The sequence below is a fragment of the Lepidochelys olivacea genome (assembly GCF_965140295.1).
Source record: "Lepidochelys olivacea isolate rLepOli2 genome assembly, chromosome: 9".
NCBI lineage: Eukaryota > Metazoa > Chordata > Testudines > Cheloniidae > Lepidochelys > Lepidochelys olivacea.
The window spans coordinates 67,442,207-67,455,850 of NC_140419.1; the positions used below are offsets into that span (position 1 = coordinate 67,442,207).

A 13,644-nucleotide genomic window follows, 5' to 3' on the forward strand; every position below is an offset into this window, starting at 1 on the left:
CGAAAAAATCATGGAGCAGGTCCTCAAGGAATCAATCCTGAAGCACTTACATGAGAGGAAAGTGATCAGGAACAGTCAGCATGGATTCACCAAGGGAAGGTCATGCCTGACTAATCTAAACGCCTTCTATGATGAGATTACTGGTTCTGTGGATGAAAGGAAAGCAGTGGATGTATTGTTTCTTGATTTTAGCAAAGCTTTTGACACGGTCTCCCACAGTATTCTTGTCAGCAAGTTAAAGAAGTATGGGCTGGATGAATGCACTATAAGGTGGGCAGAAAGTTGGCTAGATTGTCGGGCTCAATGGGTAGTGATCAATGGCTCCATGTCTAGATGGCAGCCGGTATCAAGTGGAGTACCCCAAGGGTCGGTCCCGGGGCCGGTTTTGTTCAATATCTTCATAAATGATCTGGAGGATGGTGTGGATTGCACTCTCAGCAAATTTGCTGATGATACTAAACTAGGAGGAGTGGTAGATACGGTGGCAGGTAGGGATAAGATACAGAGGGACCTAGACAAATTGGAGGATTGGGCCAAAAGAAATCTGATGAGGTTCAACAAGGATAAGTGCAGGGTCCTGCACTTAGGACGGAAGAATCCAATGCACCGCTACAGACGAGGAACCGAATGGCTAGGCAGCAGTTCTGCGGAAAAGGACCTAGGGGTGACAGTGGACGAGTGCAATCCACACCATCCTCCAGATCATTTATGAAGATATTGAACAAAACCGGCCCCGGGACCGACCCTTGGGGCACTCCACTTGATACCGGCTGGATATGAGTCAGCAGTGTGCCCTTGTTGCCAAGAAGGCCAATGGCATTTTGGGATGTATAAGTAGGGGCACTGCCAGCAGATCTAGAGACGTGATCGTTCCCCTCTATTTGACATTGGTTAGGCCTCATCTGGAGTACTGTGTCCAGTTTTGGGCCCCACACTACAAAAAGCATGTGGAAAAATTGGAGAGTGTCCAGCGAAGGGCAACAAAAATGATTAGGGGTCTGGAACACATGACTTATTAGGAGAGGCTCAGGGAACTGGGATTGTTTAGTCTGCAGAAAAGAATGAGGGGGGATTTGATAGTTGCTTTCAACTACCTGAGAGGTGGTTCCAAAGAGGATGGTTCTAGACTATTCTCAGTGGTAGAAGATGACAGGACAAGGAGTAATGGTCTCAAGTTGCAGCGGGGGAGATTTAGGTTGGATATTAGGAAAAACTTTTTCACTAGGAGGGTGGTCAAACACTGGAATGCGTTACCTAGGGAGGTGGTAGAATCTCTTTCCTTAGAAGTTTTTAAGGTCAGGCTTGACAAAGCCCTGGCTGGGTTGATTTAATTGGGGATTAGTCCTGCTTTGAGCAGGGAGTTGGATTAGATGACCTCCTGAGGTCCCTTCCAACCCTGATATTCTATGATTCAATCTGATTACCCTGTAAGGTATTTACCATCCTGATTTTACAGAGGTGATTCTTTTACTTTTTCTTTAATTAAAATTCTTCTTTTAAGAACCTGATTGCTTTTTCATTGTTCTTAAGATCCAAGGGTTTGGGTCTGTGTTCACCTGTACAAATTGGTGAGGATTTTTATCAAGCCTTCCCCAGGAAAGGGGGTGTAGTGCTTGGGGGGATATTTTGGGGGCAGACGTTTCCAAGTGGGCACTTCTACAGGTATAATGCCGTGTTTCCTTTTTCCAGGTGTATCTACACATATGTAGTTGCAAGTTGCAGTGCAACTCAAGTTGCAGTGGGGGAGGTTTAGATTGGATATTAGGAAAAACTTTTTCACTAAGAGGGTGGTGAAACACTGGAATGCGTTACCTAGGGAGGTGGTAGAATCTCCTTCCTTAGAGGTTTTTAAGGTCAGGCTTGACAAAGCCCTGGCTGGGATGATTTAACTGGGAATTGGTCCTGCTTCGAGCAGGGGGTTGGACTAGATGACCTTCTGGGGTCCCTTCCAACCCTGATATTCTATGATTCTATGATATGTATCAATATATACACAGAGACACACCTACACACATTCTAGAACTGGAGATCTTACATGTAGGAGAAGTTTCAGGTAACATATAGGATTTGGGGTCAAGAGATCTAGATACTATATTAGGCTCTGCCACAGAGCTTCTGTGTCACGACAAAAAGCTAACAGAACTCTGCTTTCCTATCTGAAAAAAATGGGTATAATACCTACTTCAAAAGGGAATTGAGTTTAAGTATGGTAAGGCACTTTGAGAGCTACTCTGTTATTATACAGTTGTATTCTATTCTATTTAGGGATTGTCTACACATGGAATTATTCCAGAATAACTATTTAGCTTAATCCACTGTCAAAGTCAAACAAACACGAAGTACTTTATTCTGTAGTAAGTGTCCAAACATGGGGACAAGGTGGGTGAGATAGGAACTTTTATTGGACACACAGAGTTATTCAGGAATAGCTATTCTACTTCAAATTCTCCCACTACCTTAATCCAAATTAACTTTGTCTACACAAGCACTTAGATGTTTCAAAACACAATGGTTCTTGTTATTCTTGTTCAAAATGTGGTTAAGATATCAGAAGGCTCTCTTTTTACTCAAGTCAATTAAGAGTAGATTACACAATATTTTTAAAGCAACTCTCTCCATCCCCTAGTAATTTCTGAAACATGTGGCAGCACACCAGTCCCCTTTATCAGAGCCCAAGTTCCCTATTGTTAAAATACAATGCATAATTGTGAAAAAATCCAACTCTCAGCATTAAATAGAAAAGTAAGAGCAACTGCATGTCTGAAGAAAGAAAAAGAAAGAAGTGCACTCTTTCAGGAAACACATTCTGTTTTGCAAGCACAAATCTAGATTGCTGTTTTGATCTTTAAATCAACTTTGCACAGTTGACCTATGAACACTTGATTATCTGACTTCCATTAATCTTCCAGAATTGTATGCTCCTGCATTGCAATGTAGTGTAGCTACCTGACAAATAGGAAAAAGGGATTTGTAACTGCATGAATTTATTCTTTTAGTACTTAGTCCAAAATAGTGCTATCATTTGTTGAATTGCCTTATAAACTCATAAGTAAATTATTATTGAACCATACCTGAACAGTACTTGCACTTTATGAATGCCTGACATAGTAACTACTGACAAATGGCCCAAGCATTAAATAGTGATTGATTATTCATAATGAATAATAATGAACAATTGTCCGTCTTGAGAAATTTCTGTCCAGATTCAGATGAGAGCATACAAAAATTATGTTTAAAACTCACAAAAAGCTGAAGACATTATAAAGAATCACATCCACAGTAAGCCATTCAATTGTCAGTCAGCTATATTTCAGATTTTTTTGAAATTGAAACACTGACATAAATTATTACAGATTGAGAAAGCAAATATATCCTTCAGAAATAAACTAATTAGTAGTCCAAAATGTTAGCAGAAATGAACTATTGAAAAGTCACTTGCATCGATCTTATTTTGACTATATGGAAATCTCTGGCACAAAATTGCTTTTCTAGTGCATTGTTCTCTTTGGCATGGTCAATCAATATATGCATTTCATTTTGTTTTCCAAAATGATCCAGAAGAATACTGAATATTATACAATGACATTATGCAAACAGTTTAAATAATATAGAACCAACCTCTGGGACGAATAGATACACAAAAGACAGAAAAATCACATATATGCACATCACACCTTCTGGGTGTGGTGTTCTGTCCCATCGGGGGGGAGGGGGGGAAGGAGAGAGAAGAGAGAGAGATTATGAGTCTGCTCTACAGCCTTAGCTAACAGCCAGTTGGCTTTTAGTTCCAGAGGCCCAGGTTCAATCCCAGCAACCAGGGTCTGTCGGCATTACACGAAGACGCAAGTTTTCTAACTTTTGTGAATCTATATCTATATATAGTTTACAATAAGACAATTGTAGTTTCCCTCTAATTTTTCAGTTCTTGCTAATGTTGGCAGATTATTCTAAAATTCTACGTCATGAAAATTTCAACAATAGAAAAAGCTGAATTCAGTATTTTCAGAATTTCAGGATAGTGAGTTCTCAGTTAAAAATACAAACAAACAACATCTTGTTTCAATTAGAACATTTTCTATATTGGTATGTATTAGAAAATGCAAATATATCACAATTTTGAAAACAATGAATGATGACGATTCATGTGGTAAGTAATGAACTTAACATAAGAATGACCATACTGGGTGAGACCAAAGGTCCATCCAGCCCAGTATCCTGTCTACCGACAGTGGCCAATGACAGGTGCCCCTGAGGGAGTGAACCTAACATGTGATGATCAAGTGATCTCTCTCTTGCCACCCATCTCCACCGTCTGACAAACAAAGGCTAGGGACACCATTCCTTACCCATCCTGGCTAATAGCCATTAATGGACTTGACCTCCATGAATTTATCCAGTTCTCTTTTAAACCCTGTTATAGTCCTAGCCTTCACAACCTCCTCAGGCAAGGAGTTTCACAGGTTGACTGTGCACTGAGTGAAGAAGAACTTCCTTTTATTTGTTTAAACCTGCTGCCCATTAATTTCATTTGGTGTCCCCTAGTTCTTATATTAGCGGAACAAGTAAATAACTTTTCCTTATTCACTTTCTCCACACCACTCATGATTTTATATACCTCTATCATATCCCCCCCCTTAGTCTCCTCTTTTCCAAGCTGAAAAGTCCTAGCCTCTTTAATCTCTCCTTATATGGGACCCCTTCCAAACCCCTAATCATTTTAGTTGCTCTTTTCTGAACCTTTTCTAATGCCAGTATATCTTTGTTGAGATGAGGAGACCACATCTGTATGCAGTATTCAAGATGTGGGCGTACCGTGGATTTACTAAGGGCAATAAGATATTCTCAGTCTTATTCTCGATCCCTTTTTAAATGATTCCTAACTTCCCGCTTGCTTTTTTGACTGCTGCTGCACACTGCGTGGACATCTTCAGAAAACTATCCACAATGACTCCAAGAACTTTCTCCTGATTAGTTGTAGCTAAATTAGCCCAATCATATTGTATGTATAGTTGGGGTTATTTTTTCCAATGTGCATTACTTTACATTTATCCACATTAAATTTCATTTGCTATTTTGTTGCCAATCACTTCGTTTTGTGAGATCTTTTTGAAGTTCTTCACAGTCTGCTTTGGTCTTGACTATCTTGAGCAGTTTAGTATCATCTGAAAACTTTGCCACCTAACTGTTTACCCCTTTCTCCAGATCACTTATGAATAAGTTGAATAGGATTGGTCCTAGGACTGACCAATTAATTACACCATTAATTACCCTCTTCATTCTGAAAATTTACCATTTATTCCTACCCTTTGTTCCCTGTCTTTTAACCAGTTCTCAATCCACAAAAGGATCTTCCCTCTTACCCCATGACAACTTAATTTATGTAAGAGCCTTTGGTGAGGGTCAAAGGCTTTCTGGAAATCTAAGTACACAATGTCCACTGGATCCCGCTTATCCACATGTTTTTTGACCCCCTCAAAGAACATTGTGAACACTGTAATGTTTCTAAATGCAAAAAAAAAATTAACTCCAAGAATAATGCAGTAAAGCAATCCATGCTCTACATAACTAATAAAATGTACATTTTAAATATTTATTTTATGTTACTGTGGTAACAGCCTATAACCTGACTCTTTAACATTTCCTATCTATAAAATGAATTGCAGTACTATTTTTTTCCATTGAAAATATTTTCTTATACCACAGAGATTAATTAAAACCAAGTCACACATACGAGTGCTTCAAATTAAGGAACAAGTATATTTACCTTTCATCTGTGTACCAAAGGTAAGCGCCAGTTTTGCAAACAGATCTGGATTTTCAAATTTATCCTCTCTAACTTTTAACCAAAAGCAGTTTTCCAATATATCCTGGGGTTCAACCTGAAATAAAAAGCAAAATATTCATTCTTCAAGTTAATGACTACTCAGACTTCAAATATTCATTTTCAGTCAATGGGTGATCCTAATGGAGGATTTGGTTTAAACTTAGTAGATATTTAAAAAGCATTCCAGCAAGTGAAAAAATGGCCACAATTTTCAAAAGTATGCCGCACTCCTGACATTTAACGCCATTTATAGGAACCTGAACAAGGGGTCTACTTTTCAGAAGTGCTGGGCACCACCGAAATCAATGGGAAATAAAGGTTTTAAGCACCTTAGAATTGCAAACTCTAAGGCCTTGTCTTCACAGTGTGTCAGCAAACAGCAGTTGGGTGTCAAGTCCTGCAGGGTCACAAAGGCCAGTTAGCGTGAAACACACTGGTGCGGACTAGAATTTACACTCAACTGGTGTGCACTGACACAGTGAAGACAAGCCCTAGGACAGAAGGAGACAAGAATAAGGCCTTGCCTACACACAAACTTGCTTAATATTTTAAGGACTGATATCCTTTACCTTAAGAGACGCAATATATATTTACTTGAAATAATTTTTTTAAAGTCACCTTTAAATTCAATTTCTTTTTACCTAGTGTTTGAACTATTTTCCACATTATAAACAAGAAACATTTAATTTCTAACACTTTTTTTAAAAAATTATGGATAAGTCTTCCGATTTCATGAAGTGAAATCAGTGTGACACCACTCACGTAGTCACTATAAATTATCCAATGTTTTTTGTGTACTTGTTTTTAATTTCAGGAGTAGCTAAAAGGGTTAAGAAATGATAAATTATTTGTCTGGATAGTGGTATGTTCTTGACACTCTCCCCCCAAAAAATCATCTGCAGCACTTCCATTGTCTGTTCCTAACAGCAAAAGACATAATGATATTTAATTACAGCTTGTTTTTCAGCGTCCGCTATCTCAACAAACTTATTTTTAAAACACTCCTAACTGTCCACTTAAGCATACGTATATATTTTTTCCAAGTGAATTGTCTTTTCTTCAATGCTAAAACACCAAACACAACCTTCTCTCGAACCTGCCCACTTTCTCTCAAAAGGATTTGGGTACCTATCAGTGGTGGATGATTAATTACTTTGGAATTGCTAAAAAATAATCTCAAAACTAGAAATTGCCCAGAAAATAAAGATCCATAGAAATACAGAAAGCTTTCTCAAACCCTTTTTACAGTGTCACTCCTGCTTTGAAGGCATCATTATTAATTAAAAAAAAACAAAAGGATAGCCCGGCATTCATACTTTGCTATTAGGAACAGACAATGGAAGCTACACAAATAACGTGAGTGTGTGTGTGTGAGAGAGAGAGAGAGACTAGCATCAAGAATTTTCCACTATCCAGGCAAATAATTTATCAACTCTCAACCCTTGACCTATCCCTTAGATTAAAAACAAGCATGCAAAAAGAAGTTGGTGGTTTACAAGTCCTACATTCCACTCGATTTTGATTACTGAGTGCATACACGGACAAATGTAAGGAGACAGTGATAGGAATTTCATCGTTGACTTTATTGAGCACAACTCTGTTGCAGTATACAGAGCTGCACCTTTGTCCAGCCATGCCCAAAGAAAGACAGAAGACAATGGATGTGGTTTAATTAGGCTGCAACTTTATTCACCTAAAATATCTTGGAGTATCCACCAATTAATTGTACAGTGCAAGTTATTGTTTCCTTAATCGTTCACGCTACTGGGGAGCAGGGGAAGGCTGCCATCCTCCCCTCATGTAAGTGCAAAGGGGGCAGAAAAGAAAGGGGATTGGTTCCCCACTGTACCAGACATCAGCAGCCCTGAACCCTTGTTTCCTAGCTTCCATAAATGAGACTTTCCTCTAAATCCCATTCCTATTCATTTTATATGATCACCATCCCCGTTCCATAACAAGAACTTGCACTGGACATTGGCTATAAAATGGTGCTAGAAATTAGCTTGGCTTCCTCCATATAGACCCCACTGGGTTCCCACATATTTACCAATTCCTTCCCTAATACTGGACAAAAAATATGCACTCCCCGTAGCAAAAAAGTCTAACAGTCTGGGGTGTATTTACAGGAGTGGCATATGTAAGACAAGAGAGATAACTGTCCTGCTCTACTCGGTATTGGTGAAGACTCAGATGGAGTAAAGTTTTGGGTGGCACACTAAGAAATATATGGACAATCTGGACAGAGTCCAGAGAACAAAAACAATAAAAGGCTTAAAAAACATGATATATAAGGAATGGTTTAAAAATATGGGTATGTTTCGTCTTGAAGAAAGAAGAATGATGGGGTGTGGGAATCTGATTATCTTTACATGTTTGAAGACTAAGAGAACTGTGACCAACTTTGCTCAATGTCCACTGAAGGCAGGACCAAAAAAAAAACCAATCTGCTGTAAGCAAGATTTAGGTCAAATATTAGGAGCAGCTTTCTCACCATAAAGATAATTAAGCACTGGAACCAGCTTCCCAGGTAGACTGTGGAATCCCCATCATTGTAGGCTTTTAAGGAACAGATTACACAAATCTGTCAGGGTTGGTCTAGGAGCGGTCCTGCCTCAGCACAGGGGACTGGATAGCCCTACATTCCTATGATTCTATATGTAATATTTGCAATGCTTAAAGACTTTCTAGAATTAGAGTGTTGCACTGCTACAGTATTAGTGTGAATAAGGGTCTAATTAATTTGTATGGGGTAGGTATCTGGAAAAAAATTCTAGGCTGCCTATAGGGGAAGCCTGGATAAACTGGACAAAATGATCAGCAAAATGCTCTCGCTGAGCCAGGCTAAGCAGTGAGATAAATGCACTATTAAGTCTTAATCTGTTTGCCCTCTACTCACACAGATCTCTTAAGAAGAAAATATTAGTCTTTCTTGGACATTTTCTGTTCTGGTTCAGGACTGAGCTGCGCCTTGAATGCATAGCTTTAAGATGAGCATCATATCAATCTGACACTAGTTTTCTTTCAGACTTCCCCCCACAGCTCTGCCCCGTGTCTTCATTAGTTGCTTGACTAGATTATGACAACAAGGAAACAGGAAAGCAAGAGCTGTCACACCAGAAAAGAAACTTCTTCAAAGAGAAACTGCAAAGCTACAATTATTTTGCCAATTTAACACCATCAATTTGGGCTTGAATGGCGATTGGGAGTGGCTGGCTCACTACAAAAGCCTTTTTCCCTCTCTTGGTATTGATACTTCCTCATCCATTATTGGGAGTGGACCACATCCACCCTGACTGAATTGGCCTTCAACACTGGTTCTCCACTTGTAAGGTAACTCCCTGCTCTTCATGTGCCAATATATATTTATGCCTGTATCTGTAATTTTCACTTCATACATCTGAAGAAGTGGGTTTTTTACCCACGAAAACTTATGCCCAAACAAATCTGTTAGTCTTTGAGGTGCCACCGGACACCTCATTGTTTTTGTGGATGCAGTTTAACATGACTACCCCTCTGATACTTGGTCCCAGAAAAGAAAACTATCTGGTACAGGTGCACAAAATAATTTAAAAGTATGAAGAATGGCAATACTGCACTATTTGTCCTTTGTAATAATATAAGAACAAGCGGCCAACTCAATGCTAAACTTAAAAACAGATAACATACAATGCATTTCTTAAACAGTATAAAGGCAACCCACAGGAATTCATGCTGTGAATAAGACAGAGCTCAGCCAAAATAAATTAGACATTTGTTTATTTATAAGAATAGCATTTAGCATTAACAATGGCTATTGAAGAGGGATGAGAGATGTTCTAAAAGATAATCTGTGTAACTGTTTAATGATAATTTCATGAAAAACCTCTGGTTTTGAAAACCATATACTTAGAATTTAATATGGACATAAAACGCCTGTAATTTTCTCTGGGTTTATAACAGCAGCAATCTAGCTCTCCAGTTCTCTACGACAAACTATCAAGCACTGACACGGTCACTACTTTGGCATCAGGAACAGGAATTATTGCTTTTATTTCATATCGCTGAGATGAAGCAGGAGAAAACTATATTGCTTGGCCCCAGTGACATCAGTTCTCAGCAATAATCTGAATTGCAGACACTTGTCTTTAAATATTACCAAAAAGTGGAGTTCATACTGCAATTGTCTGCCCAGTAAAACAAGCAGTGGTAATCACACAATACCACGTAAGTTTACAGTGCATTTTTTATTAGCAAAAGGAGTAATCATTTGGGGGAACACAGGCATCAGGATTTCTAAATTAAATGTAATTTAAGATTAAATGTATTTTAAATTACCAGATGCAGGCTTACAAAACTTTGATTCAACTCATTTTGTGTGTCTAGCACAAGTTTAATTAAAACAATCATGTGATGAGAGGGAAAGTCAAGAAGTCTAATGACAGCACAGCATGTAAGGGATAGGATTCAAGTACTAAACTTCATTCTGAATTTCCTGTAGTGAGAGCATTGCTAAATTAGTGAGCTCCTGGGAAGACTGAAAGTGTTGCATAACTCTATTTAGTAACCTCATATAGCCAGCCCAGGAATTATAAGGACTCGCAAGTAAAATATAACAAGACACCTGGATGATTTGGCACTCTGTAAATCGAGAGAATAGATCTATCTGCAACAGTGATACGAGCTAACTCAATTAAGAAGCTTAAAGGGGAAAAATAAAGTGGTGAATAAGAGGAATCCAGAAAGCATCTTCTTGTAGTAAAGAAGGGAATGACCACATAACCATTTATGCTCTCACACAGGTATTTATTTAAACATAAAAGTATAGAAGGGGTAAAAAAAGGGAACACTGTAAGAAAAGTCCAAATGTATTTCAAGATGGTCAATGAGTAACAAAAACAAAATAGAAAAGAATGCTTAACTTTTTAGTTAGAGCTTGATTCTTTAATATTTTAGTTTAAAGGTCAGTTTTTTAACTCTACTTTTTTTAATTTTGTAAATGCTACATATATTTCAGAATTACTTTTAACATCTATGTCTTCTGGCAAAACACTGACGATGGTAAATAATATAAATTTATTCTCATGGTAAATTATATAAGTTCACAATATATACATTTCCACTCAGAGGTTTTAAAGTACTGCATAGCTATATCCGCCTACTGGGCCTTTTTGTTTTTTAAATCTTAACGGAACTTGCCACAGAACTGATAGTATCACAATTATCTGCGAAGAAGAAGATAGTGCTACAATGGGCCCAATTTGGTCCTCCTTTCAGAAGGAGGACCACAACATCCCCGATTTCCAGTGGAGTGAAAGTTATCTTACTTTGGACTCAAACATTCTTGAAATCATGCATTCAACCAATTAACTCCATGTGTGGAGACAGGGGTAACAAACTAGTTTTGCTCCTCAGGGCCGCAGACAAATACCTCAGGAGGGTCCTGATTCAGGAAGGTATTGAATAAACATGGACTACTGCCATTTCACAGATTAAGAAACAAGATCACGGTCAGAGAGGAAATCTCTGGCAGAAATTAACCAAGATTGCTTTAGTCCCAGTCAAGTGCTGTAACTCCAAGACCACCTATATAGTATAGGCGTGTAACTGCAGATGTTTTCCCACTGTAGCTCACCACACAGAGGAAGCAACTTGAGAGCTGGGTTGGAGATGTGACTATTTGTCTCCCCATCACTTAAGTGTGACTGGGAATGTAGCCAGCAAAGGAACACACTTGGTTATCCACTGATGTGTTCTATTTTGGGGCTGCTTTTGTAGACTGATAGATTTGTGACAGTAGGCCACTGTTACATATCATACTTGCATACTACAATTGAACTGTTTAGTAAAGAACATTACTGTCCAGTTAAAATTGTCCTTGTAATCTTCATCCTCCAACAGTTGGTTCTGATGACCCATGCCCCACTGTGCACAGCTGGCTATACTCTCACAGCTTACAGTACCTTTCATGTGTCCGCTCTCACTCAAAAGCACGATAATGTTAAGTAGAAAAGGGACATGCACTGCCCACACCTAACCCATTTTGATGCCTGCAGAGTCTTCAGCACTTTCTTCTAGATGTGGGGTGATGGCCTGACTCCAGAGATCAGCACTGACAATGCAATTGCTTTTACTCCCAAAAAACAACCCAGAAATAATTTAAAGGGCATGCATATAGTCTACTGTTTGGTTAGATGAATTTTTATACCTCCAGCGGCAAACAAATGTTCAGTCTCAACTCTGCTTATTTTTCACAGCGTTCATCCTCCAGCTCAACACTTTTTCATAACTTCTTCTATTTGAATCTCAACAATAAGTATGATGTGGACTAATTATGATCATCCCACTATATACCGAGAAAGCTGTAATTTTGTGAGTATCATTATGGAGCATATGACACCATTCCCAGTAAACAAAACTACATGAGATTTTATGAACTTACTCTAAGCACTCTGTAGACCTAACAAGTATGCTAAAAGCATTCAAGCATTGTTTTCTGAAAAGTCCACAGAATGGATTACGTCTGCTCTAAAAGGTTTACACAACCTTTCACAGAAATCGCAGATCCTGCAAGAGTAGGCTTCCATTGCAATTTTGGTGGCTCCGCAAACAAAGAACAGATGTTTTCTAACATGCTGGCTTTTAAAACATATTTGATAGACTTTGCAACTGACAGAAGTAAGGTAAATGACTTTTTTAGAGAAATGGTTTATGTTTCACCATGACAGATATGGGATAAGTGTTGTTAAAGGGTGTTCTGTGCAACAAACCACAGGTAACACAATAAAAAGTTATGAAAATCAATTTTTATCCAAGTATTCCACCACATTCACAACAGGTGGCACAAACACATAAGCAACCTAAAAATAGAATACAACTCTGTTAATTTGCTTTCACAACACATACCTTAACAGCGCATAATAAAAGCACAGAGCATTCATGAAGTTTCCACTTAAATGACTAGAAGTTGATTTTAAAATTATACTATCACAGGGTGACTCACCCCTTTAAGAGAGATGGGGCCAGTCACATCTGTATCTTAATTAGTTAGCTGCTTCCCAACCTGAAGTAGCAGGACTAAGGAGGGTAAGGTGATAGATTAATGGACATCTGGACCTCACAAAAGGACTGAATGAGATCCATCTGGATCAGGAATCCATAAGGACTGAACAGGCTCCTGTGGAAAGCCCAGAAATGGCTCTGTACCAAAACAGGGAAAGACAAAGCACAGATCCAGCAAGGGTCTGAGAATGATAAGCCAGCGGAACAAGCCTGAGGGCCAAGTGTGCTGTATCAGAGCAGGAGAGAGGACTCTCAAAGTAGCTCAGTAAGGGGCTCGGAATAGGGCCCAAAGGACAGGCTGAACAGAAGCCTTGAAGAGCAGAAGAACCTTTTTCTTTGTTTGGGACATTTTACTTGTAGTTTTGCTATCCCGAAAGAGGTTTAGAACCTGACCAGAGGACTAAGCCACAGTGCCAGGACAGGCTGGTGTCTGGAAAACTGAGGAGAGCAACCTCAGGAAGGGAAACTGATGTAGGGAAGGCCAGCCACACCACACTCAACCAACGGGGCGGATGGAAAGACAGCATGCCAGTACAGGGCAGCTACACCCCATGACATATTCCCTGAAGTGAGATTGTTTAAAAATCCTGTCCTTGAGAAAGAAAATAATGATAATATAAGCTTGTATACATCATTGACACAAAAAATATTAAAGGCTGTTTCTTCTAATATTAAATATTGAAGGTTGTTTCTTCTAAATTTCAAAAAAAGAAAAAAAATCCCAAGCAAACTTTTTAAAAAGATGAATAGATGAAGATTTAAAGCTACTTATACTGTCAGAT

The 13,644-nt window shown here is 38.7% G+C and overlaps 1 protein-coding gene across 1 annotated transcript in view; it reads right to left on the bottom strand.

The window, feature by feature from the left end:
• DIAPH2 (diaphanous related formin 2) overlaps positions 1 to 13,644 on the bottom strand; it is an 813,565-nt gene that overhangs the window by 604,042 nt on the left and 195,879 nt on the right. Inside the window, exon 18 of the mRNA XM_084638844.1 lies at positions 5,765 to 5,879. Coding sequence (XP_084494970.1) covers positions 5,765 to 5,879 — 115 coding nt within the window. The remainder of the gene's footprint in view (positions 1 to 5,764; positions 5,880 to 13,644) is intronic.